The sequence below is a fragment of the Ascaphus truei genome, chromosome 6 (genome assembly GCF_040206685.1).
Source record: "Ascaphus truei isolate aAscTru1 chromosome 6, aAscTru1.hap1, whole genome shotgun sequence".
NCBI classification, from domain to species: Eukaryota; Metazoa; Chordata; class Amphibia; order Anura; family Ascaphidae; genus Ascaphus; species Ascaphus truei.
In genome coordinates this window covers 29947890-29975162 of record NC_134488.1, presented here as the reverse complement: position 1 = coordinate 29975162, position 27273 = coordinate 29947890, and the positions used below count along the sequence as shown (strand labels likewise).

Below are 27273 nucleotides of genomic sequence, written 5' to 3'. Positions count from 1 at the left end.
CCTTTGGAAACAACATTTTACTGGGCTTTTTTTTGTTTCCCATCAACATAGGAAATGTGTGTCTCTGTCTAAATGTAACATCGGTTGAACTTGTTGGATACATGTCTTTTCAACCTCCACTACTATGTAACTGGTAATGGTGTCTGGTACATAGGGAAGTTAAGGGTCGTGACGAAGAGCTGATACCATCTGGTTCCCTATAATGGTGCACTAGTGAATTACTGGCACTGATAGACTTAAACCCAACCGGCACTTTAATACCACAAACATAATTTGGAAACGTGTTACTGCCATTAGGTTACTTTGCGCCCCAGGTTGGACAGCGCATTTAAATTTAAACGTCTACCACTTTGGTCCTACAGGGGAGACTGCCCTATAACCCATTAAACATATCACTATACGCTCAATTTGGTCCTATGTGGGTTTGAACAGCAGTTGCAGCTGTTGTTGCCCCCTCCCCCCCCTTACATTTAATATGTGCATCAATGCAATCTTCACACTGACAAGTGATTAGCTAATTTTCTGATCGATCGACGAAGATTAGGCTTGGGGGTTCACTAAATCACTGTCAGTGCTGCAGAAGAGAACCTAAGATGCAAAGATCTGTGGGGAAGCTCATGAGACCAGCAAGGCACTGGCTAGAATTGGTGCACTGCTAGACAGAGGGCAAAAGGGGTGTGCTAGAGCTTGTCGAGGAAGAGGAAGGGGATGTGACTTTGTAAATGGTTGCTATAAAAACAAAAATGCTTGTTACATTAAACTACATGAAAAATGTATTTAATTTTTTTTTTAAATGCTACAAGTATTTTCTCAGTTCAGAACCAATTTATTAAAAAAAAAAAAAACATGTAGGTTATTGCTTGAACTGCAGCTTTAACACATTCAACACGTGACTTGTTCAAAGTGGGACGTGCGGGAAAGGACACATTTCTTACATTCCAGGACTGAGCTGTGTTAGGCCATTGTAAATGTTAGATTGGCTGCTAAAAGTGGCAAATAATTTATTGTATTCTTGCTGGACAGAAGAACCTTTAGCTTCTGTATCGCATGTACAGATATTTACACTGTAGCCATTGACCACTACAGCTTAACCCCAATATGACTAGAGCATGCAAGGCACTGGGGTTACTCTCTGGATCAATACTTTGCCTATATTTTATCCTGATCAATCAGATCTCTGGATCAATACTTTTACCTGTGTTAACGGTTTGCCATATTCATGTATACCTTTCCATCCTAAAAAAAAATAGATGTTTAATTTGAAAGGTTACTCATAGGAAAACAAATTATGATTTAAGTGTAATAATTTGTTGGTTGAAGATTTTGCATTGCATTTAAAGCAGCAATCCCACTGATTTAATCGCTCTTTATTTTTCTTTACAGAATCGGGGCCACCGAGAGTTAATCCGCACAATTTTTTAGTTTTGGGGAACCCCCAGTTTTGAAAATACTTATCGTTGTACAAATCCGTTTTTCCTGAGGGCGGTTACATGGTCTTCCAATAGGGAGCTGCAAATGATGACTTTCAGCTTCCCATTGGCCTGTATTTTGTTTCTGCTGGAGGGAGATTTAAAACTGGTAATTACACTGGTAATTATTTCTGAAATATATGGTAAACTGGCCTAAAGATAATTAATGCTAGCAAATGTTTTGCCCATGTGCAATAATGACCCAGACTGACTGACACTGAGCACTTACACAACGTGTGTGTATGTGTATATATATATATATATATATATATATATATATATATATATATATCCTTCTGCATTACGTTTAACATAATAGAAATGTACAACTTTGTTTATGAACTCTGCCATAAGCAGTCATTTTTAATTTGTAATTTTATTTGCTTCTGTACATATATATATATATATATATATTATTTTAACATAACTACTTTAATATAGTTACTACAAATCAGGGGCTCTACCATTTGCTAAACACACTATTATCTGTCTAAATTATTTATATATGAATATCTTATTTCTGAATTTACACATAATTCAATTGCATGTTATTATATATTTTACTAAATGCACACATTTAGTATTTTAATAGTTTTCCCACTTCTTTATAGCTAACTTTGTGTTCTCTGTGCCTATGTAACACTGTATAAAAGCTTTATCTCAGTGTTTTTATATTAAATTTAACTGTGCTGTTCAGTGTGACAAAAGCAATATATTTACTTATTAGATACATATAATGATATATATTTATACCTATTTATATAATAATGATTGATTTCAAATAATTGTTGCTGGTTTTATTCTATTGTCAATATTGTTCAAATATGGAAAACAAATTATTTTACTTATTAAAAAAATACAGATAGCATAGTGTATATATGTATATATATATATATAATATCTACAGTATAGTATATATATATACAATAATTCAAGATTTTAAAGGAAAATGCACACATATATTGTATATATTTTTATCGTGCAAAGTAATACACACACACACCTTTTTATTTGCTCTCTCTATATATAATATTGTGTATAAAGTGTGAGATGTAAATGACATACATATGCATGTGTACATGATAGTGCATTGATCCCATTGTCTTTGTCAGCCATATTGTCTCATCCCTCCATGCTTTGCCCTTGCCTCCTCTGTTGCCCGCCTTCCAAAACCCCACCCGATGATTGGACACTGCCTCTTTCTTCCTCACCAATTCCATTCCTCGTATCAAGAAGCCCAACCCCTAATCTTCTCTCTCGCACGCTGATTGGTGAAAACTCCCGCCTCCTTTCCCGCTCTTTTTCGCGCCCTCCTTCGCTCTCATTGGCTGCTCCCTGCGGTCTGGTACCTGGGACCCCGTGTCGCGCTCCTGATTGGTCGGGTGGCTGAGGAGAAGGAGGCGGGGCTTTGGCGGAGAAGACGCGCGCCATTTCTACACAATCGAGGGGTTTTGTTTCAAAGACCGGACAATAGTGGGAGCAACGTCGGGCGGTAATTACCGGCTGGTTTAACGGGCTTCCGCTACATATAGGCCGGTGAGTCTGGCGCGCACTCCCACCCCCCTCCCCCATAAACCTCATAGACCCTGCCGCGGCTCCTTGAGGCCTGCGCTACCCAGCCCCTGCCCTCCATCTACACGCCACCGGTCTCCGTGAGGTCCCCCCACTCCCTCTGCCGTGAGGTGAACAGGTTATGACGGCGAGGGAGGCGGATTCTCGGTGCCGGAGACCTCTGAGGCCAACGCCATTGTTCTGTAGGGGTGTGTAGAGGGAAGGCGGCCTGGCCCCGGGGTTTTAGGATATGATGCGATACTACAGGGTTTTTATAACTCCTTTATTGCAGTGAGGTATGCAGAGCTACATGCATCGAATACCCCTTGTTTCTTAGGTGGTTTAATACCATTGTATTAAGGGGCAATACATATCTGCTATAGGTGCACGTGTTTATTTGTGGATATACAGTTTATATTTTCGGACGATGTGTAACTAAATCGGTTATTGATGGGGACGTTACCAGGAGGTACCTGTAAATGCATGCTCTTGAATGAAGCTCTGATGACATAAAACCCCAGTGTAAAGATCAGCATTGGTGCTGGCATCCTGGTGCTCGCAGTGAGAAAACAGGAGCGCACACGCCACTATGGGGGTCCCGGGCAGGGCTGTGGGTGGGGGGTGCACAGTGTGTGAGGACAGTAATAGACAATGGCGTGAGTAAGTTCATAGTTGAAAGCTAGATTGTTTTGTAGCTAGAAGTGCATATGTTAACCCCTTCTGGCCACCAGACATTGTCTGGTTTAAAAATAAAAATCTCATCCGTCACTTATCATTTTGTTTTGGGGCTACTTAATAAGTTAATATTGTGTATGCTGCATACAATTTTACACGGCCTTACTTTGCCCCTCATAGTTTGATGGATATCTGTTTTGTTTTGTAGAAAGTTTGTGGTGAATATTTTTGAGCCCTTGCAGAGGTGTGGAACATGACTTTAGAGACCTGTTTTCGATCGACCGTACATAAGATTGTTCCAGCCATATTACTGTCTGCATTGTTTTAATCCTGGTGAGTTTTACACTAGTGCCCGAACACATGCAAATACCTTTTGAATAGATAATCCTTGCAGTCAATATAATTAAATAATACAAGTAATGGGCATTGTGCTCAAATTATGTAGAAGAGGCACTTACTAAAAAGGCCTGATCACAAAAATATATGCGGGTATGGAGGCCGCAGGGGACACCCCTAATCACAATTATATGCTCAAATGGGCGGCCGATTTAAATCTGGATATTGATAGAGATGACTGGGAAGATATCTGGGAGTTTGCCGCAAAGACCTATATTTGTACAACTATCAAATAAAATATTTATAAAATTCTATATCACCGGTATCTCACCCCAAGTCGTCTGAGGCAGATCTACCCGGCAACATCAGACCTGTGATGGAGGGGATGCGGACAAAGAGGTGACATGGCTCACATTTGGTGGTCATGTCCAGCGATTCAGAAGTATTGGACCACTATCCAAACTATTATTAAAGATGTAACAGATCTTTCGATTCCCATAGACACATTGACTTATCTCCTGGCAAAACCAGTTGAAGATATAAGCCGGCCTATGAGGAGGCTAGTATAATTTATACTGACGGCGGCTAGATGCGCCGTGGCGGCTAGATGCGCCGTGGCGGCTTCCTGGAAGACCGTCGCGCCCCCCTTCTAGGCGAACTGTAGAGAAAAGAATAACCGAGGTGATGCGGAAGGAAAAAATGACAGCGTTCCTAACACAATCTTCAGATGAATTTTACAAAATATGGGATCCCTAACTGTAATACAAAATTTAATACAAAACAGTCAAACAGAAAATCGAAACGTCAGGGGGTGGGAGGTCTTCTCTCCCACCACCAACCCGCCCCCCCCTGTCCTTGGTTGTTTTCCTTTTTCTCTCTGTATTCTTCCTCTTTGTTCTTATTACCCTGTACATAGTATATAAATCACCCGCTTAGAACTGAGCCTCCAACCGTAACCATATTAAAGTGGATTTAATGCCTAATCATCTACAATTTAAGCATTGAGAATATAACTAAATAGTGTTTGTATGATTATTCTATAGTATTTCATTGATACTATTCCTACTCAATGGATGAGAAAGTTCGCTCAGTTGTTTGTTGGAGCTCCGATGTCTGTGATTTTTACTATGCGGAAAACTAATAAACTATTTGAAATAAAGTTACTGTAAAGGGTCAGTAAAAATTTACACCAGGGACTTTAATATTTTTTAGTTTTATTTTGCCACTTACCATTACAACATGGTTTAGACAAGGAACCGAAGGAGCCCCCGAGCTATGAAAGGTGTGTGTGTGTGTGTGTGTGTGTGTGTGTGTGTGTGTGTGTGTGTGTGTGTGTGTGTGTGTGTGTGTGTCATTAAAAGAAAAGAGAACCTATGAATGACATTTGTAATGTATAATGTAACAAGCATTTTTGTTTCTATAGCAACCATTTACAAAATCACAACCCCTTCTGAAACAGGCTCGGCACACACTTATTTTTTTTTTTAATAGTCCTGCTCAACTTGGCTAATTACAAATTAGGCTGTGCTTATAGTGACAGCGACGCAAATTCGCCCAAAAGCATTTCCGCCGCCGCGTGCGCCTATAGTCGTCGCGAATTGATTTTTCAAGAGGCGTCACGTGACGGCCCTTTACCAAATCAAATTGCAGGAATCCCGCGATGCCGCCGACCGGCGAAACATAACTTTCGCCGGTGGCGACAGGTGACGTCACCCATCGTGTTGCCGTCGGCGGCACTATAGGCAAAGCCTAATTGTGTGGATTGTATTGATGCACATATTAAAGGGGAAAATGTAAAGTCGGCTTGGACTGCTGCTTTAAAGGTCCCTTCTAGAACTGAAACAAACCAATGCAACAGCATGTTTAATTGGTTAAATGTAGGTGTTTGGCACTTTAATAGAAATAACACAAGTACATTTTTTTTTTTTTACATTTTTCAGTTTTGTTATCAAAAATCCATGTTATCAAAATCCATTTTAGATTTGGTTAAATTCATCTAAGCCAGTGGTTTCCAATTTTATTTTTTATTAAGGAGCCCCATGTGAAATTCTGAGCAACCCCAACCCTCTTACAGCGTGTCTGAGATCAGTATTCTGTATTTGGTACAATTTGAAAATTACGGGGAACCCTTTAGGGATGCCCAGGGAACCCTGGTTAGAAAACACTGCTCTAAGCTGTATGAACAAGGCTAGAAGTACGACGCAAAAAAATGTAACAAAATAATAAACCCATGGTTTGAAGAAAAGGGCACAATACAGGTAAGTGATCAAATGTAATGGATTGAGAAAAAAATGTATGCATGTTCTTTGGATCCACTACATGAGACTACCCCTTTAAATGATCATATGAAAGGACAACGAATCACAAGGCTGGAATAGTTTGCAGTCCTTGGATGCCAGAGATTATTAGCAGGCCCATCATCTCTGCTTGTCATATCTCTTGGGCAAAAGTGTCTGGAACATACCAAATACATAAACTATTTGAAGGGTTAGCCGCTTTGCCAGCATATCTGATGACATTATTGGGCTTCCTCCCGAGTTTTCTGCAGGGATGGCTGTACATTTGGAGGCACTATGGAAATAACCTTAAAAATAGCCTGTGTATATCTTGTCTCGAATTAATTGCATTGCAGTGATTAACTTGACCTTGTGCTTAGCAGGCATATATAGCATACAAGAAAATCTGATCTCTTATGATGTAGTTACATTTGTGAGAAGGATGTGTGTTTATGGAAACTAATAAACCATGGTCCATTACAAAATAAGTATTTGGTCATCGGGACTTGGAATAAACCAGCTACAATTCAAAGATGTTGTTTGACTTTTAAAATGGCCTAATTGTATGGTCTCTGGTAAGGAAATATTTTCTGAAGGATTTATAGTTGTCACATCTCCTTAATTTAAAGTGAATGCAAGATTAATAATATAAATTCATGATTTGAGTGTAATTATTTCATAGACAGTCCTGCATAGGACCACATTGAACTAATATGTGCAGAAGTAGAAATGGGCGGAACAGTCCGAATTTCCCATATAGTTTAGGCAAAATCTGCCCACGGATTTGGCATTTAAAGCTGCAGTTCAGGCAATATCCTGCATGTGTGGTTTTTTTAATAAATCAATTCTGTAGTAAGAAAAAATACTTTTAGCATTTTCTGTTTTAAAAAAAAAACAACTTTTAAAGAACAATTTTCTTGTATTCTATTTTAACAGCCATTTGCTAAGGCACTGCCCCTTCATGTCCTGTCACAAGCCCTGGCACACCCCTTTGTCAGCCCTGCCCTCCCTCTAGCACATGTCAGTGCAGGAGTGCTCATGAATATTCATGAGCTTCCACTGACAGACAAGCAGAATATAAACAGATCCCTTCACTAATTATGTCACCAAATTTCGACCTATCAATACATGGAGAACGAATTGACTGACAGCTATACAGTTCTTTGGGTAATTAGAGATTGCACACATAAAACTATTGAAGTAAAAAAACAAATAATAATAATAAAAAAAAAAAGACAACTGCAGCTTTAAAGTGGATTGTTGATCCGGACTGATTCCAAAATCCTCTTAAAAAAAATAAGTTTAAAGCAGGGGGTCTCCCAAGTTGAACTCTATTAATTTCAGCTCTGGGGACCCCCTGCTTTCAGAGACACCTGCACTCCTTGTCTCTTCAGTTTCAATGTCCCGTCACGTGGGCCAATAGGAAGCTGTGACCAGGACATTTAAACTGCAACGATAATGGCAGCACCATTATCTCGAAAATTAATGGTGTTCAGCTCCCCTGTTTCCAGAGATGCTTACCGCCAAAGCTGTGCTGGTATCCCTGCAGGTAGGGAAACTGTATTCCTTTAATCTACTAGCTGCTTAAATGTCTCAAGTCAAATGGGCAAATAGAAAGCTGTGACGTCATCTGGTGCGGCTTCCTATTGGCCTGCGTGACAGGACCATTAAAATTGCTAGAGATACCGGCACCCCCTACCGAGGGAAGTATCTCGAAGCAGGGGGCACCCGGAACTGAAATTAACAGGGCTCCGCTCCGGAGACCATAGGATCCAGAACAATTTGTTTGATTTAATGCGCCTATGGCCGCGGATATAGTAGCAGTGCGTGACGTCGCACGCGCCTGCCCCAGAGGCGATCCGTGGCCCTCGTTGGCTGAACTGCGCACGTGACCCGACTGTCGAGCGTCAAAATCCAAATTGTCGGCTGCAAATGTGCGCACGCTGTCGCGCTACATTGGTTGCGCGCTCTGGCCTGCCTCGTAGAGGTACAGCCTTGTGTTGGCATCGCGGCCTTATGCAGAAACTTGAACTCTTTAAGAGATGCTGGTTTCAACCCCTTTTGAAATTCTTGCTGAAGGAAGTTAAGTACATTCGGGACTTGCAGCTGCAATTATTCCACTGTAGGCCTGGGACATGGTGCAGTTAGCGGCGCTGGGCAGCGCTGACGCTCATACTCTCCTGCTCAAGCAGGAGATTTTTCTTGTCCCTGCATGAGCGTCAGCGAGCGCGTTTGTGTGCCGGGTGGGAGGCTTTCGGGAGACGGGCCTGGAGGCGGATCGGGAGGTGGGGCTAGCGCGCCACATCACGGCGCCGACGTCACGGACTGCCATTGGCTTCTGGCAGTCACGTGACCGGCCCTGCGCTTGCATGAGCGGCAAAATTTAAACTTGCCTGTCTCCTGCATTTCCACACGCCTGCAGCCGCGCTGTCTGCAGCCGCGCTGATAGAGATAATGTTTCCCCTCAGGACGGTCTTTATGACCATGTCCGAGGCCTTAGTTTACACCATAGTATAAACGTCTTCTAGATACGATAATAGATCTTATAGATGTCATGTGCTTTCCGGAACACAGACAGGTGTTTCCCACTCCAGTCCTCCTGGGCACCAGGTTTTAAAGAATATCCCTGCTTCAGCACAGGTGCTACAGGTCAAGACTGAGCCACCTGTGCTGAAGCAGGGATATCTTTGAAAACCTGACCTGTTGGTGGCCCTTGAGGACACCCCTGCTCTAGAGTTTATTACTTCTTTGGATAATCCCTGAGCCCTCAATGACTTACAAGTTCCACGCGGTCAATTTAAAAAATGGGGGTGGGGGGAAGCAATCGTTGAGTCAATAATGCCGGGAGCAGCCGTGGCTCCTGTAGTGACACATTTCTCAATAGCTTGGGATTTTCACTTCCATCTTTTCCATTCAATCCCTCTTCTACAGAGGGTAAGGCTGCCGCTGAGCGCGCACATGCTTCAGTGCGGTGACGTCACAACTCTCCAAGCATGCGTGCAGGCTGTCATGCAGAATTTTGCAAGCGTGAGATGGGGTGGGGTGGCCGGGGTCGTGTCATTGGCGGAATCAGGTCTGTGTGTGTTTGTGGCAGTGTATGCATTGACAGGCGCTGAAGGGTCACGTGACCCTTCAGCGCACTTGAAAATCAATTTGCGCTGTCTTCCCAAGCGCCTAGCTTGGGAGAGCACGTGCCGCGTGAGTGTGGTTGTTCAGATTGATTGTAACTGGTGAGCGCGCTGAGCGACAGCGTGGACGCAGCCTAAGGCTGGGCGCGATGGTACCGCAGACCGCGTGGAGCCGTCCGCACGCTGAGCGAACAGACTGCCTTAATACAGTGTTCGCACGCAGGAGGGGGCGCGCGTTACGCAAGATCAGTTCTGATTTTTTTGGCGCAACTAGCCGGTCACGTGAGCGGTTCGCCCAATGAGGGTGAACCAGCTTCATGACGCCCCTGAGCACGGCCTGTCGGCCAGGGAAAGCACCCGCTTTCCCACAGCCTCCACGTGGGCGAAGGCACCATAGCCTGCCTGGGCCTAATGAACACGATCGAGAGGCAAAGCTAGAGTTTTCCTTATCTCTGTATTAGCCCAGAAAGCATACTGTTTTTACTGACAATTTACTGCCTGAACAAAACATATGGGAGCTTCCTTTTTTGTGGGGGAAGAAGAGAGTAACTTTTGATGTGCATCTGTTTTATTTTGCGTTGTGCACCCGCTTCATTAGTTTATAGCAGGTTTTCTGGGCCACATAATTAATGTAGATTCTACATTAAGTGTGTGGCCCGAGAAGCTTGTCAAGTGGCCCTTCAGCCAAAATGGTTGCCCACACCTGGTTTACAGTGTGGGTGCTCACTTAAATTCGTTGTTTGTATCTAATTGAACTAGGGGTATTTCGCCATCTATGGTTGTTCACTGTTGCTTGGCTATACTGAACTTGAAATATGTTGTGTACAGTCTTGTTAGTTAATAAATAAATGAATCGCAGTTCACATCCATCAATTTAGGGCCCTGATGTTTCGGTTCACAGAGTGACTGACTGTCAGCCCCTGAAGGTCCCTTTTGGGGCTAAGATGTCTGGGCTGCAACGGTTGCATGATATGTATACATCTGCCCAGATCATTGTTCTTGACAATGTAGTAATATGCGCTAGAAGCTTAGATTGGTGCTTTTAGCGTGATGCTGATTTTGTTGTCCAGAGGTTTATCCAGTAAGCATTGTGCTTTTTAATCTCTTGACCCCTTCTTGCCTGCTAGCTGTGTTAACATGGGCACCCTTTGCTCGCACTTAGTTGTAAATATCATACTTGCAAGGAAGTCAAATTTACATATATAGATATATCTGTTCTACATGGTGAATCATTCTAGGGTCCAAAGTTTTTAATCTTTATTTTTTTATTTATTTGCATCCTGTTAAACTGAATGTGGGGGCTGGCGACCCTCCTGCAAGTGCATGGGAAAATATATTTGGCTTTTACAGTTGGGTCTGAAATTTGAGGCCCGATTAAAAGCCAGCTGAAAATGTAGTGAAATACTAAGCAATACCACTGTGTATTTGCATTTACCTCTGAGATGGGGGGAAAATCCCAGCCGCCCCAAATGTGTCACCTGCGCAGTGATGAATTGCCTTTCTGTTACCGTGCACGGATCCGGCTCCTAAACATTCTATCTGGCCTGTTAAAGTATTTTAATTTAACGTGTCTCCAAAGGAGGATATTGGTGTTGCAAAGGCTTGGTGGTCATAATTAATGTGGGGTCTCGCTTTTAACTATGGTAATGATTTAAAACCATGTTTATCACGATACGAGAGCTTAAACCAGACTTTTTTTACGAAATTGCTAAACACCGGGTAGAAAGAGCATTAAATCAACAGTGTGGTTTTTTACAATTCTGGGTGACTGCTGCTGGTGGCACAGTCTGCTTTCCAGTTGGTCTCTTGACACTGGTCGGCACCCAGTTAGTTGGTTTGGTCCCAATCAGCGGAAACCTCTCCTCCACTGAGCCAATTAGGAGCTGGGGGCTAAAATTGGAACGGATTAAACAGGGCTGTGATATTGCTTGCGGACAGCCCCATGAGCTTTGGGAGCACTGAAAATTGGAACTGACCAATGGGAATCGTGTCTTTTGCTTGGACCCAGGCCCCGATTTCAGCTCCATTCCTTCTGCAGGGATAGATGCCTTATTGCCGGTGAGAGAACAATGCTCCTCTTGGAGTACATGCCTCCCCAGCAGCAGTGCGTGCCCTTTCCCCATCTGACCATTGTCTATAGACCCTGCATCTGACCCCACAGACAGGCTAGTCCTGTGACGCGCTGTGTGCTGCCCACTCCATCATTGTTACTGGCCCAAGCATACAATGACTGTCACACACAACTACATAGAAACCGCAAGTGCATGATAAACATTATACAGTAGCTCTGCTACAAATACCTAACCTCAGGTTACACTTTTAACAGGGCTGGCAGACAATATTTAAAAAAAAAAAAAAAAAATTTAAGCCCATAGATGGCCAGTTAACCCTATAATCTGGGTCGCCATCGTGACTGGTAGGGGCAACAAACAGGCTTAACATATATACCGTGCCACACTGCCCTCACATCACAATGTTAAAGTTTCCGATTGACCTTGCATGTACAGTGAGCTTCCAGTTTTAGTGAAATAATTTCTTAGAAATGTTTTTAGTAGTCGCAGTAATATCCCCAGACACTTCGAATTACCTGCCAGTAGGGGCTGGTCAAACACTATAGCAATGTTTAAATAGTAATAAAATATACATTTGCATTGTAAATGAAACCTTCAAAGCCGTTTTTTAAAATGCATTTCAGTGAAACACGGCTTTTGTTTTATTTTCCAGGCAATCGTGCTAAGAATAATTTGTGGGGCAATCGGGGATTGCTTCTGTTGGATACCCACTGTTTTAAAGCCTTGCTAAATCCATATTTAATTGACTTTTCTTGTATACTTTTGACAGTTCTGGAACTGAAAAATGGTTTTCTGAGCAATTATCAACTCGCTGATATTGGTGAAGAAACTGCCTTTTAAAAAGCAGCTGCTTTTCAATGCACAAATCGTTAACACATCAGTGAGATTTCTGCACTTTAAAGCAGGTGGTTTCTTAATGATCTTTACCAAAGAAAAGCTTGCCTAACTGCACAACATGTTCTGTATGATTTTAACTTTCTCTTGGTAGTTTGAGCCTGAATTTTATAGGACCATATGCAAATTAAAGAACAGTATGTTTTAGCTCTGTTTTTGGCGAATGACTGGAGACATTTAGGGTCTTTCTGGTAATGACATTGCATAAAACTGAATTAGGTCAAGCGATCCGGTTTACATTTATTTTCATAGCTTTTGTAGTAATGGGTATTATGGGGAAGGAGGGGACAGTATATCCATAACACTATAAATCTTAGAACTGTAAAGAGAATTAAATGCAAACCCACAACAATTGGTCATGCTCTTGTCTGTACAGATATCTCATGAAGAATTCACATTGATAACTTTTTTTTAAACGGTCTAACTCCAAATTAGACTGTTCAGATCGAATATAATCTTCCCCTTGCAATTGCCCATGTTAGGCCAAAATCCATGATTAGAGTCCGCGGGTGCCTCTCGCCCGAGCGATGTGATCTTGGCTGCAGGAGGATGGGGAGGCGTGGCAGATGTGTCACGAAGCTGGTTCGCCCTCATTGGCTGAACCGCTCACTTGACGCCGACGTCACACGACCGCGCTTGAAAAGACACAATTTTTTTTAAATGTCTTTTTAAAAACGTGCGTGCATGGGGATTAGCCAATTGCATTCGTCGCGCGCCTGTACCATCTCACTGAGTGAGTATAATCTCAGCCTAAGTCTGAGTTTATAGACCCGGCTACATTGACTGCGACGCGACCGGTGACGTCGCCGTTGCAACGTTGTTGTAATTGAGTCTTTGTGATTGTCGCTGGCTGCAGTGACGTCATGTAGAGGCTATGTGATTGGCTTATTGCAGTCACGTGGTGCGGCCGTCGCGGCAAAATGTAAAAATCCATTTATTTCAGCAATTTTTGGTCGCGCCCACTATAGGCACACGCGACCGATTTACATGTACTTGTATTGACGCCGCGCGGCATCGCTGTAGCCGGGACTATAAGCACAGCCTAAGGCAGCACAACAAAACCAATCTTCCATATGTCTTTAGCTGAACGTTTGTGTGACAGGTTTGCATTTGAGCAAAGTTTTATTTTTAGGTGGTACCAAGCTTATTTTTCTGTCTTATACCATTTATCACCAGTTTCAATACCAATAAAGTAGTGGCCCTATCTTCAAACCTGGTCAGGCTTGTGGCATGGGCAAGAGTTTAAAAACATGTAACTGTGCAGATATCAATACTGGTTTGTTTGTGGAAAATGTGTTTGTTTTTATTGGATGTTGAAGTTATACATGACCTTTTGGGAAGGTTTATTTTATACTAAACACGGTCTCCCAATGTTGTAACTTTTCTCGAGCCCCATGAACTACCACCCTAGTAATATTTGAGATGTAAGTGGGACAGTTGTCTTGTATACTTCTTAAAATACTCTTTATCTTTTTACGTGCACATGTAGCCAATCTGTATTTGAGAAAGTGACCTCTGATAGGTTTAAGCAGAAGGTGCTGATTGGCCATGTTTCGTACAAGATTCCTTGATCCGCCACATTGTCACCTTGGTGAATTTTGTTCAATTTTTAGGCCTGGGACATAGTGCCTTTAAACAGTGCTGAGGCGCGCTGAGGCTCAGGGAAAGCGGTGCTTTCTCTGACCTTACACAGCGCGCCATCAGGGGGTGGGCCAGTGACGCCACGGAGCTGGTTCGCCCTCATTGGGAGAACCGCTCACGTGACCGGCCCTGCGCTCCGGCAAGCGAGGAAATTTCAAAACGCCGTCAGACACACGCTTCCCCAAGCGTGCTGACGCGTGCGCGAGCCCCTGCTAAAGCTGCTCTCATTGCGGCTGCAGGGGCTCAGTGCCGAGCAGCAGCACGCCTCAGCACGGGTCAGCGCATAAGCGCTGACCATGTCCCAGGCCTTAGACTGTGTTGAAATGCTTATACTATAGTTTAAACCGGTGGGGAGGGGGAGGAGGGGAGTGGCGGCTGATGTTTTTTTTATGCTCCGTTGCTTTGTTTTTACGTTGCAATGTTTAATCACGGAGTAGTTGATAGTGTTTCTATGTCTTCCACAGAATGTACTTGTTGGCATGATTTTGAAGATGCCTTCTGGCTTGTAGAAATGATTCTATGAAATAACTTTTTTCATATGTAGTTTGCTTTAGCAATTTTCTAGAATGTATTGGTTTCTTCAAAGGATGTGGAATTCCCAAGAAGCTGTCGTGTGTCTATTGTTGGATAGACTTGTACCAAAATGTTTGTTTGTGCAAGAAGCTGAATTTTTAAAACTATTATTGTAACAGTACCATTTATCACAGGGGCTTAGTAAGCCCTGATGTGGGGCATCTCATTGTGATCCCACTGGCATTGAATTTCAATACTGGTTAACATGGGATCCTGGAGTGATACCCCTACATCAGCGCTTGGTGAAGCACCGCCTTTGGGTTTCTATGGTTTTCAACTTGTGATGACAGGGATGTGTTGTATATCAATTTAGCAAATGTATCAATTGACTTGCCAAGATGTATTGGAAGCTCACTTCTCAACCCAGTCGCTCACAAATTAGACGTGGGGTGGTGCGCACACAACTCGGGTCCTTTAAGGCAGGCCAGGGTTTAAAGATGCCCCTGCTTCAGCACCGTTGGTTCAGTTAAGCGAGGAAATCCTGAAAACATGACATTGGTGGCCCTTGAACTAAAGTTAGCCACCCATGATTTAGACCAACACTACAAGACCAATTTATAATTTGAACTCTTGCAAATGTATTTATTGTAAATGATTTTAGTATGAGCTCCTATAATTCTATGCATTTAAATTCGTGTCCTTATGAATGGCTGGACTTATCTTGTTTTTTTTGTTTTGAGAAATGCATATAGCATTTTCAGATTTCTTCTTTTGTTTTACAGAATAGAAGCGCCTTTTTATGTGGAATCATGAAAACCTACAAGCAGAGAGAAAAGCCAAGCAGTAAGGTGCTGGAGACTGCAAAGCCACCAGATGAAGCAAAGATTAAGGTAAATTCATTCTTGGTTGGTCCAGAGCAAAGGGCTTTTTGTTAATTTTTTACTATTCCTGTGGAGCTGTCCTTGCATTTTCTTTTCTCTAACCTCCAGTGTGGTGGTTTTCTTAGGCCTGGGCCATGCTGCCTTCGCCCGCACAGAGGCTGTGGGAAAGCGGGTGCTTTCCCTGGCTGTAGGGGTGGGGCGTGCTCTAGGGATGTCGCAGAGCTGGTTCGACGAACCGCTCACGTGACCGGCTGGTCGCGCCAAGAAATCAGTTTGATTTCGCTCAGCTCTGTGGTACCATGGCCCCAACCTTGTGTGCAAACATTTCTCTCTCCTCCCCCCCCCTGCCCCAAAACCAATAGAAAGTCATAAAGTTGCTCCTAGATATAGCTGGTGCTTTAAAAAATGGGATGCAACGTGTCTGCTATGGGAGGACACTTATCCACCAAGATGGTCAGCCCATGAAAGAACAGTTGCCAAATAACTATGTCAAAAACACAGCTGTCAGTTGCCAATTTCTAAAGCTGTGCCTTTCAGCATTGGTCACCTCCCTTTTTCTCTTGGTCCTAGTCAAGTGGACTTTTCAAGCCCTGTAGAGAATATAGTATGTTTTGTAAGGAGTAAGAAGACTTGAATAGGTTTAAAGTAATTATGATTTCCCTTGAACATTTTTATTTTTTTTATAACCACATAATGTTTTTCGTGTCATTTTGCTATTCTGATGGAATGCATTTGTTCCTTACGGTGAAGAAAATCTCAAAGGGCGGGGGGGGGGGGGGGGGATGAGAACCCGTATACGCTTGTTTAAACTTAAGTGAATGTTCTTATTTTAGGCGTTGCTCGAAAGAACGGGATATTCACTAGATGTAACCACAGGACAGCGGAAATATGGGGGTCCCCCTCCAGATTCTGTCTCCTCTTGTGCTCAGCCTGGGATCGGAACGGAGGTCAGTATTAGCTTTTTTCAGGGGTGCTTTGCATCTGTTTATAATATGTGTGTTTAACAAAGGTGGTCCAGCCCAGGTAGTGTCTGATTATATCAAGTCAAACCCTCCTCCTTTTTAAACATATTTGAAATGATACATCAGGAATATGCCATTGTAGATCCAGCCGTGCCTGCAAGATTGCATCTGCAGATGTGGTTACTAAATCTTTGAGTGCTGGACAATCCATAGCACTGGAGTGCAACAGAAATTTGAGCTCCAGCACCATGTGATTGCTACTGTAGTGATCTGTGTCTCCAACCCGCATATTTATTCTGGAAACAGAGGGCCCCCCTTTTCCGATCGCGCCTGCTTTTCAGACCGATCTCACCCAGCCACAAGCAAAAAAGGTACGGTTCAAGCGTCTGACATGGGCCCAGCAACCTGAAGGGGTTAATGGAGAAATCCCCAACCCAGAGTTTCTTATTTAGTGCTAGTACCTAACTACTGGCGCTTATTCATTTTTAATTAAGTTTAGTGTTAATTTCTAGTTTCTGTTACATTGGTAACCCCATATTGCAGTGGGCTCTGGTGAGGCATCTATTTTGACCTCTTGGGCACTTAATATTTTAATCTCTTAAACTGGAGTATCCCCAGGAGCTGTAAATATCTGGGAAATTGGGGATAAATGGAAGTGGAACGGTACATCGGCTTTAAGGGACACCACGGGTTTAGGGGGAAAAAAATGGGAATATCGGGGGGGGGGGGGGGGGGGGTGGTGGTGCGGCGGGGGAAGGATTGCTGCTGCTGCTGCTTCAACCCCACGTTTTCTAGATTAAATTCTACAGGACGCTGTGTATAATTTGTAATGTTTTCTGACATTTAAACTAAAGTAGGCGTTTTGGTTTTTATGTAACAGGTATTTGTGGGCAAGATACCGAGGGACTTGTATGAAGATGAGTTGGTGCCCCTCTTTGAGAAAGCGGGTCCTATTTGGGACCTTCGTCTCATGATGGATCCACTCTCTGGTCAAAACAGAGGCTATTCCTTCATCACATTCTGTAACAAGGAAGCAGCACAGGAGGCGGTTAAATTGGTGAGTGAGTTGTTGTAATAACTTTATGCAGTTTTTTGTGTCTTTATTTTTATTTTATCTGACTTGTGTCATTTAAGTTTTACTTCTACTCTAATTGGCTTCCTTAGATTAAATTGCCCTTTAAAGTAAGTTTCACTTTGTCCTGTAAAAAAAAAAATATAATTCAGCAGACAGAAAAAAAGGGTAGTCAAGTGTCAGCTAATTATCTGTTTGATTAATGATGGCATCATATTTAATTTGCAACATACAATTAAACTGTACTTTTGAAGATTGGGTATTTTCACATCAAGATTGTACCCATCCCTGCCAAAGCTTACCATGGAAATGTTAAAGGTTTAAAAAAATTAATAATTACAAATAATGTACTACCACTAAAGTGTATCAATGACCATGCCAAAATATAACACCAATAAGAGCAACCTGGAAATTAAAATATGTAAAGGAGCAATCAATAGTTTTTTTTTTTTCTTTTTTTAAATTGTATATAAAAAATAGACTTGAAGCCGTTGGTCTCTGGAGCTGAACCCCATTAATTTCAGCTCTGGTGGCCCCCAGCTTCTGGAGATGCCTCCTATATAGGGGGTGCCAGTAGCCGCTCCAGTTGAGCTAGTTTTAGGTTTAATGCTCTCGCGTCACACGGGCCAATAGGAAGCCGAACCTGATGACACGGCTTCATGTTGGTCAGCAGGGCGCGGTAGCTTTGAAGCGCCGCAAGAATGTGAACCCTGGACCTACAACGGAGGCAAGTATGGAAGCAGGGGGTCCACGGAGCTGAAATTAATGGCATTCAGCTCCGTACCCGTGTTAATGGCTGTTTTCACCAGGCAATGTCCCTTCCTTTTTTTTGGCTGAGTAAATAAATACAATTGATGAACACTGCTCCATTCAGAGGCGCGCCCCCACCCCCCTCCCGAAAAGGCTGCAAAGTCTATGCTTATGGATTGTTTATAGATTTGTTTAAGGAAGCCAATCATTTTGTTGGTCTTTACAAATGATTTAAAAAAAAAAAGTTGAAACACGAGTTGCTCAAAGAAAACACTACTAGGGAAAACGCGGCTCCACAGCAAAGAGAGAGAGAAATACATTTCTCCGCACTCTAGGGCAGGGGGCGCGGGGATTAGAGGCTCCCGCATGCTTCCCGAAGGCACTTAAATGCCGGGAAAGCGGCGAAGGCCTCTGTAAACTTCACTTACCTTGGCTGAAACGGCTCCTGGAGGCACTGTGTCATGTGATGTCGCGTTGCCATGACGCCCAGAACGCCGGAGCCAAGTTAAGGAAAGGGGGGGGAGCACGACGGCCGGCAGGGGGGCGCTGGGGAAAGATTATGCTGCCCTGCTCGAGGGTTAAAATAAATGTCTCTTATCAAAATCTGTAAGACCCGCAGCAAAACAGCTCAAACTTTTAAAGTTTGAGCTGTTTTGCTGCAGCCTATCAGATCTTGATGGAGAAGCATTTACTTTTACCCTCAAGTGCTCAAAATTGTTTCCTTTTCTCTTTACAAAAGCTAATGTGGTGCCTATGTGGGGCGGCGGCACATTGACAAGGTGGGAATCGGCTACATTTAATCTATGAAACCTACGGTCTTTTAGTTCTTGTCCTATATGGGACTGCCCCAGTAACTCTCTAACCCTCGCTATCCCTGACTTTTCAGTGTGATAATTATGAAATCCGCCCTGGGAAGCACATCGGAGTTTGTATTTCTGTAGCCAACAACCGACTGTTTGTGGGATCCATCCCGAAAAACAAGACCAAGGAAAATATCCTGGAGGAATTCAGTAAAGTGACAGGTACAGTACTGTGAATAGGCCTTTATCTGCATTCCATGAATGGCTCGCCTAAAGAACATCTCACAACCTTCCTTATGGTATCTGAGACACAGGGACACAATGACCTCAAAGGCATATTGAGCTGAGTTTTGAAAATGCGTGCATGTTGGAGACTTGTTAAACGATCACGTGCTTCAGTGTACTAGCAAAAAAAAATTGATTTTTGAAATGACATTTGTAAAAAAAATTATTTTATAATTATAATATATATTTTAAATCCACTTTTGGTTACTGGTCTGACACTGCTGGTCCACTCATGAACAGTCTCTTGTGAGCCCTGGAATTGTTCTGCACCACCTGCTCTGGAAACCCATGGGTATGATTTGTGATATGATCGCATTGCCTGGCCCATTGTGTTTCAGGAACAGGTGCAGAAGTTCCTCCTCAGAGTTCTGATAGACAAAGGGTCCCTCAGTTCTGCGGTTTCAGTTGGCCTCGATCACTGTACATCATGCTACATTTGCAGTGTCTATTATAAGGCAGGGGTCCAATTATTAATTTTTTTTTAATGTACATATGCCGAATCCGAAAATATTTAAGGGCAGACAGGTCGTGAGCTTATTGTAATGTTGTTTATGGGTCATTCAAAATGTTGCCAACCTTTAGCACTTTTGGGCCATCTACATTACATTATCTTCAATTACAAGTGCAGTTCAGTGTGAGAAACCTGCATATGTACTTAGCAAATACAATCCCAGCAAGCTCTAACCCCAGAATCAGGGTGTGTGTATCTATATCTCAAAAGGAGAGCTACTGAGCGTAGCCAATTGTATACAACAAGACAGAGAAGCTCAATGCTACATCCAATGTGACAACAAACATAGTATATAGGATATAGTTAAATACTTCAATAATAATATTCTCATGAATACGGGTCATTTAGTTAAACCATTTGGCCAAAGCGTGATAAGCCTGCAAGCCACTGGGTTCAACTAAATGACCCTTACTCAGGAGAATATTATTCAATTATTTAACTATACTATTTACTATATATTTTGTAGCATTGAGCTTTTCTGTCTTTTGTTGTATACTTATGTGCTTAAGTAACTGGTCTGAAATTACCAGGGACAAAGTCCAAATGCCACGCCCCAATGCGGGCTGCCAGTTGAAGAGCCCCGTCAGAAGGGTCATCGGCATGATGGTCCTTTGTATGTCATAAGAGCACTGGGTGGTTAAGTGCGCCCAGGGATCATTGTGCAAACTGAATATATGATGAAGTATGCTTACACTTAGGTCACTAGGCTGCACCATAATGAATTTGGCTCTAAATGCATCTTAAAGATGCTAGCGGCTTTAAAATGGGCCAAAAAAACGTAACTTTAAAAAAAAAAAAACCCCAACCTTTCTGTAAATAATTTAATGGACTTCCCTACACATCTAGCTTCCAATAGTGTATGATGATTTTAAAATGTCTTTCTGTTTTTAAGACATCACACACCCAAATATAACCCCATAAACATGTCACTGCCATCAGGGAGGGTGGGGTTGTATGGATTTTCTATGTACACCACCGCCATCCAAAATATAGTTCCTGCACTGCCATTTGGTTCTTGTTCTTGGTAACCCTTTGAGTGCTAGAGGGGCCAAGGCACCAGTCGCGCTCGCATGATATACATGTCTCCGCAGTCAAAAGCAGAAGAGGGACCTTCACTTTCAGATTGTGTTCACTGCTCTGGAGTGTAACAGATACCACGTCATGGGCCCTCTGACGTGGCAGCCTATGCGTAGCGGTCATAGGGCAATCAAAGGGTTAAAAGTTTCTCGTAGCATAGTGACGTTCATCATGTCTGCTAGTTCCTAGGATGAACTTTATCTGCTGCTCTTGGCGAGCTGTGAATCGGACCCTCTTATCACGGTCCGATTCACAGCTCCTTCGATTCCCCGCTTCGATTCTCCGCGCCATGGAGAGCGGTCGCTGTGCCGCGGGGTCTATAGTCGGCAACTCTGAAGGTTTATTCTGTATCTTCTAGAGGGCTTGGTGGATGTGATACTGTACCACCAGCCTGACGACAAGAAGAAGAACCGCGGCTTCTGCTTCCTGGAGTATGAGGACCATAAGACTGCAGCGCAGGCGCGGCGCAGGTTAATGAGCGGCAAGGTGAAGGTCTGGGGGAACGTGGTGACTGTGGAGTGGGCAGATCCGGTGGAGGAACCAGACCCTGAAATCATGGCAAAGGTGAGGCAAGGAAATTCTCCCCTGCAGCCAGGGATTCTGGGTGATATGTAAATGAGCAGTGTCACCTTTTTTGGTTCATGTCCATTTTAACATGAACCCATAAAGCTTCTGCCTGCCACATTACACAGCTTTTCAGCACATCCTGGGTTAAAGTGCAGAGCCAGTAACCCTACTCACCGACCGGATCAGTGTGAGTCTGGTTATACTGGCTCTGGAATGTGAAGCAGGAAATGGTATGTATGGTAGTGTGTGTGTGTGTGTGTATGTATGTATGGTAGTATGTATGTATGTATGGTAGTATGTATGTATGGTAGTTAGTATGTATGGTAGTTAGTATGTATGGTTGTATGTATGTGTATGTATGTGTATGTATGGTTGTATGTGTATGTATGGTTGTATGGTAGTATGTATGTATGGTAGTGTGTGTGTGTATGTATGGTAGTATGTGTGTATGTATGGTAGTATGTATGTATGGTAGTGTGTGTGTGTATGTATGGTAGTATGTATGTATGGTAGTGTGTGTGTGTATGTATGGTAGTATGTGTGTGTGTATGTATGGTAGTATGTATGTATGGTAGTGTGTGTGTGTATGTATGGTAGTATGTGTGTGTGTATGTATGGTAGTATGTATGTATGTATGGTAGTATGTATGGGTGTATGTATGGGTGTATGTATGGTTGTATGGGTGTATGTATGGTAGTATGTATGTATGGTAGTGTGTATGTGTGTGTGTATGTATGGTAGTATGTGTGTGTGTATGTATGGTAGTATGTATGTATGTATGGTAGTATGTATGGTAGTATGTATGTATGTATGTATGGTAGTATGTATGTATGTATGGTAGTATGTATGGCAGTATGTATGGTTGTATGGGTGTATGTATGGTAGTATGTATGTATGGTAGTATGTATGTATGGTAGTATAAAAAATTCTTTAGGCCAGAATTTTAGCCCATTAAAAAGGGTATTGTAAGTGTTGCTACATTTCCTTTTATATGTTTACATCTACAACTTTATTCCTGCTCAATGGCCGTTAATTACATAATCTCCAATTAACCTGTTCAGCTAGAGCGTTTTATAACGTATTATAACAGCACTCTACATATATTGTATTTTTCTCTAATGTAGTGTTGTATATTTTATTTTATTAATATATATATTATATATTTTTTTTTCAGGTTAAAGTGCTGTTTGTGAGAAACTTGTCCTCCACGGTGACTGAAGAGATCCTGGAAAAAGCATTTGCGGTTTTCGGAAAGCTTGAACGAGTGAAGAAACTTAAGGATTATGCCTTTGTACATTTTGAAGATAGAGACTCTGCAGTCAGGGTGAGTTTGCACATCCAGGTAACCCCGAGGCAGTATACACCTTACAGCGTTCCCTTCAACCGGTCTGGCCTCTTAATCCTGAAGCATTCTGAATACCAAACTGCTAGAGTGCAGTGGTAGAATAGAGGAAATTGGAGGAGCACTACTAAGTATCAAAAAGTAGGAAAAAGAAGGTGCGTATCCTATAAAAAAAAATGTATAGGACAATTGTCCTGGTATCATTGTGTAGCATCATTGTGTAGCATCAGTGAGCTCACTATCCAGGATTGCAACCCAGTACCTGTCTTCTATCAAGCTTATGTTTAGGGGTCCCCCCCCCCTCACAAGTATCTGGTTATTTATTTATCCATTCACAATACGGCTGTGAAGTCTATAGCACTACACATATACCAACCCAGTAGAGTGCAGGGGTAGCCAACTCCCAGTCCTCAAGGGCCACCAACAGGCCAGGTATTAGGGATAACCCTGCTTCAGCACAGGTGGCTGTGTGAATATATCTTTTCCTTCCATCAATGGCAATTACATTCTTTTTTTACGGTGTACAGTCGTTGAGTCTCCTCATGAAAGATCATTAACATGCAAACATTTGGTTAAAACTGCAGTTGGGTCACTTTGGTCCTATGGAGAACTATTTAAATCTAATCAATGTAGACCACTGCCCTGTCCCCCTCCTGAAACTTATTTATTTTAAGTTTTCCCCTTTGTTTTCTTCTGAAGGCCATGGATGAAATGAATGGCGTGGACGTAGAGGGGGAAGAAATTGAAATAGTCCTCGCAAAGCCCCCTGATAAGAAGAGGAAAGAGCGGCAGGCGGCAAGGCAGGCCACCAGAGGACCTTCGTAAGTGTTTTGTGGATGCAAGTTGTGGTAAACTCTTGAGGACCCACCTGTTGCAGTCAAATATACGAAGGCATGAAAAAGGGGGCTTTGTCTGGGCAAAACTCGTGTTCAACATATAGTCATGTTACACAAAAGGAAGCAGTCAGCAGATCCCCAAACCCCACACGAGTATCAGCTCGCAATGTTTGCCAACGAACTTTAAAGTGGTTTTTAGACACTTTGTGTGTCCGACATCTTCAGAAAGATGCCTAGATTAAATTCCTTTAACCATTTGCTGCTGCAGCAAATGTGTGAATCGGGATCCTAGATCCTCGTCTGAGAAGCTGAGAAACACTAAACTGAATCACTTTAAAGTCTGCATGGGAAACAGCTGTATTGGAGCAAGCTGAGAGGAAGCAGAGGTTGCCATGTGAACGTGGCGTCTTTTTAAATCAGAATTCTACTTTAAATCAAAACCAGCTGGAAAAGAAAAATATAAAGGTTTAAGGGGCAGGATAACGTTTTATAGGTAATGCAGGGTTATCTGCACCTGTATACGGGGTAACGTTCCAGCATTTTCCGTGTATGAGTGCACTAATACTTTCTTATCTTGTTAGGTATGATGATTATTACTATTATCCCCCACCTCGCATGCCACCTCCAGGCAGAGGCAGGGGCCGTGGAGGGAGAGGCGGGTATTCCTACCCCCAAGATTATTATGGCTATGAAGATTACTATGACGATTATTATGGCTACGACTACCATGACTATCGGGGGGGCTATGATGACCCCTACTACGGCTACGATGATGGCTATCCTGTGAGAGGAAGAGGAGGCAGGGGTGGCCGTGGAGCACCCCCACCCTCCAGGGGGAGAGTGGCCCCATCGCAGAGAGGTCGGTCCAGCTACACCCCTAGGGGGTCTCCCATGGGGCCCCCACGTGGTTCCAGGGGTGGACGGGGTGGCCCCGCGCAGCAGCAACAGCGAGGCCGCAGTTCACGCGGGACCCGGGGCAGCCGCGGTGGAAATGTGGGTGGCAAGAGGAAGGCGGACGGGTACAGTCAGCCGGATTCGAAGCGCCGTCAGACTAACAACCAGCAGAACTGGGGGACCCAGCCCATCGCACAGCAGCCACTGCAACAAGGCGGTGACTACTCTGGTAACTATGGTTACAATAATGACAACCAGGAGTTTTATCAGGATTCTTATGGGCAGCAGTGGAAGTAGGCAAGTGAGGGCTTGCTAAAGATCTGTTTGCTACAAGTTTAATTCTTCAAACACCTACCTACATATATATACATATATATATACACACACATACAAGCTTCAGTAACAATTGCCTGCAATTTGTACTAGGCTGTCATCACTATACTGTACTGTATATACTTTAGTTTTTTTTTATTTTGTATTTTGTTCTCGATGGTCTACACCCAGTACTCTGGTAAGAAGATAACATGGCGGCAGAACAGTTTGTAACCTTTTTCAGGGCTGTATGGCGCCTTGATGGCCCCTCCAGCACTGAAAGAGTAAAGTGCTGCTGTTGGGCACGATATTGTCAGGGGATGGAGCGGGGACACTTGTCTCTGCTCCCACTGCTTCTGCGCACAGCATTTGTAAAAAAAAAAATGTGGGATGTCTAAACGACATGAACTGTGCCGGTGTTTGTGTAGTCTTCTTATTCTAGAGCTGGGTAGAAACGTTTCTGGCCTGCAGTGCTGGGTAAGATGCAGTGCATTGCACGCCTTGCCTTTCGCTAAAGGTATTTGTATGTTACCGCCCCAATCTCTTCCCCCCCATCCCCAAAGAATATTGGGGGAAACTAGGCTTTATTGTTTTTAGGCATATTTTTTTTAGCAGTTTGTAAGGCTGTCGGGGGCACAACGTTGAATCATGATTTTTGCAGGACTCCCTGGTTTTTGGACAGTTTCGTTGGTTTTGCGGTTTCTGACATAGGATTACGCTGTACATAAATTTAAAGCTAGTGCTGTCTAGTAGTTTTAAGATAAACAAACACGAAAAAAAAACATTTTAAAGTTTCTTGTATTAAATAACGACTGTATGTTTTGCATTCCTAGAAGTAGGTTAATAGTTATTTTTCTTTCCATATTTAAATTGTTATGATTTCACACCATTATTTTTGAAAGGAGAAAAAAAAAATAAAAATAAACCTGCCCTACAAAATTTTGTTTGGCTTGGGCGTTGGAAGCCGTGACAATTTGTTCATGTGACTGTATTTCCAATTTTCTTGTTCATGTAAGATTTCAATAAAACTCAAAAAAAACCTACTCAAAACAACCAACCCTATTTCAAAACACAGTTGTGTCCTATTAAAAAAAAAAAAAAAAAGAAACAAATTCTGAGTTGTGATTCTTACAACAAAGCACCATTTCAAAAGCCGAAACTGCCTATGTGAGTGATCAAATTTTTCTCAAATGAAAGTAAATGCTTTTCCTAAAGTGTCTGGGTCTGTCAAAATAATGTGACCGCATTTTGAAGATGAAAATGCTCTATGGTACTTGGCCACTTGGTTGCCAAATGAGATTGCTGCACATTTGCAAAACGAATCTGGCAGCAAAGAGGTTAATTGTACCTGATGCAAATGACAACCTGGGCTACCCACTGTTACAATGATTTACCAGGCTGCAAGCTGTCCTTATTCCAGAAGAAAGTGTCTATTGCATTTCAGAATTCTGCTCCAGGTTGCCTACTTCTACATTATTTCAGGTCTCTAGAATCTTCCTTTCACATCGGACATGGCAGGTATTTAAATAGCTTAAAATGTCTGTTAAGGAATTGAGGTAAGAAGCAGGAAATATGCCTTGGTCTTAAAACTGGTACGACCGGTTAAAAGCACAATATTCAGAGCCCGGCGATTTGCTGCAAAAAACTAATGATGCTACAGAGACGCGTGCACTTTTAATTGAGATTTGCTAGGCTTGAAATTTTCCCACAATGGAATCACTTCCCAGTCATATTGAAGCAGGAATCCCGGTTCTAAATGTATTTTTATTTCTAATCTGAACTGTGGATCCTGCAGAAGAGCTGATTGGGACAGCCATGAACCTCCAGGTTCCAGAGTGGCGTTCCCATGGTGGGACTGGCAGTCCACTGGGCAGACAAACAATATGGCTGCTGGGGTCGGGTCTCACTCCTGCAGCCAATACAAAAGCTGCAATACCAGCTTTCTGTTGCTGACCCTGATGCCATGTTTGTTTGCCTTCCACCAGATCTGTAGATCCTTTTTTTTGTCAAAACTAACAATCTCCCAAGTACAGTATCTCTGGGACAAAGAGGGTCTGATGTGGGGGGACGAATGATGAGCTTACTGGCAACCCCCTCTTCAGATAATTAAGTAAAACTGAATGGGATTGCTGCTTTAAAATATGTAGTCACTTGATGTTTAGCTTCAGGGCAAAAATAATTGGTGGAATTATTTTTCACTCTTCATGCTATACTTTTGTGTTCTGCATTGGCGTGTGGGTGCAGGAAGTCTCCTGTATTATTGGAGATCAATTTTGATTATAACCGCAACCCTAATCATTTGACTTTTATGAAAGTTGGAGATCCTACCATATTCCTAACACGCTGGTAGTAACTTGATGTGGAATTGAGCTTGAATCATGTTGGTGCTTTTGCTAATTTTACATGTGACCTGCCTTTTTAAAGATATA

General features: G+C 42.8%; 1 protein-coding gene across 2 annotated transcripts; it reads left to right on the top strand.

Annotated features, from left to right (window-relative positions):
* The first annotated feature begins 2832 nt into the window (after positions 1-2832).
* On the top strand, positions 2833-25996 carry HNRNPR (heterogeneous nuclear ribonucleoprotein R). Of its 2 annotated transcripts, XM_075603762.1 has the most exons (10): positions 2833-3005; positions 3904-4028; positions 15338-15445; positions 16270-16383; positions 17279-17455; positions 19107-19242; positions 21252-21457; positions 22635-22784; positions 23502-23623; positions 24220-25996. In XM_075603762.1, the coding sequence occupies exons 3-10, from the start codon at positions 15365-15367 to the stop codon at positions 24827-24829; spliced, it is 1596 nt and encodes a 531-aa protein (XP_075459877.1). In that variant the 5' UTR covers positions 2833-3005; positions 3904-4028; positions 15338-15364; the 3' UTR covers positions 24830-25996. The 2 variants fall into 2 exon arrangements, with proteins under 2 accessions (XP_075459877.1, XP_075459876.1); XM_075603761.1 differs by lacking the exon at positions 3904-4028 and having other exon boundaries at positions 2835-3005.
* Positions 25997-27273: the final 1277 nt, after the last annotated feature.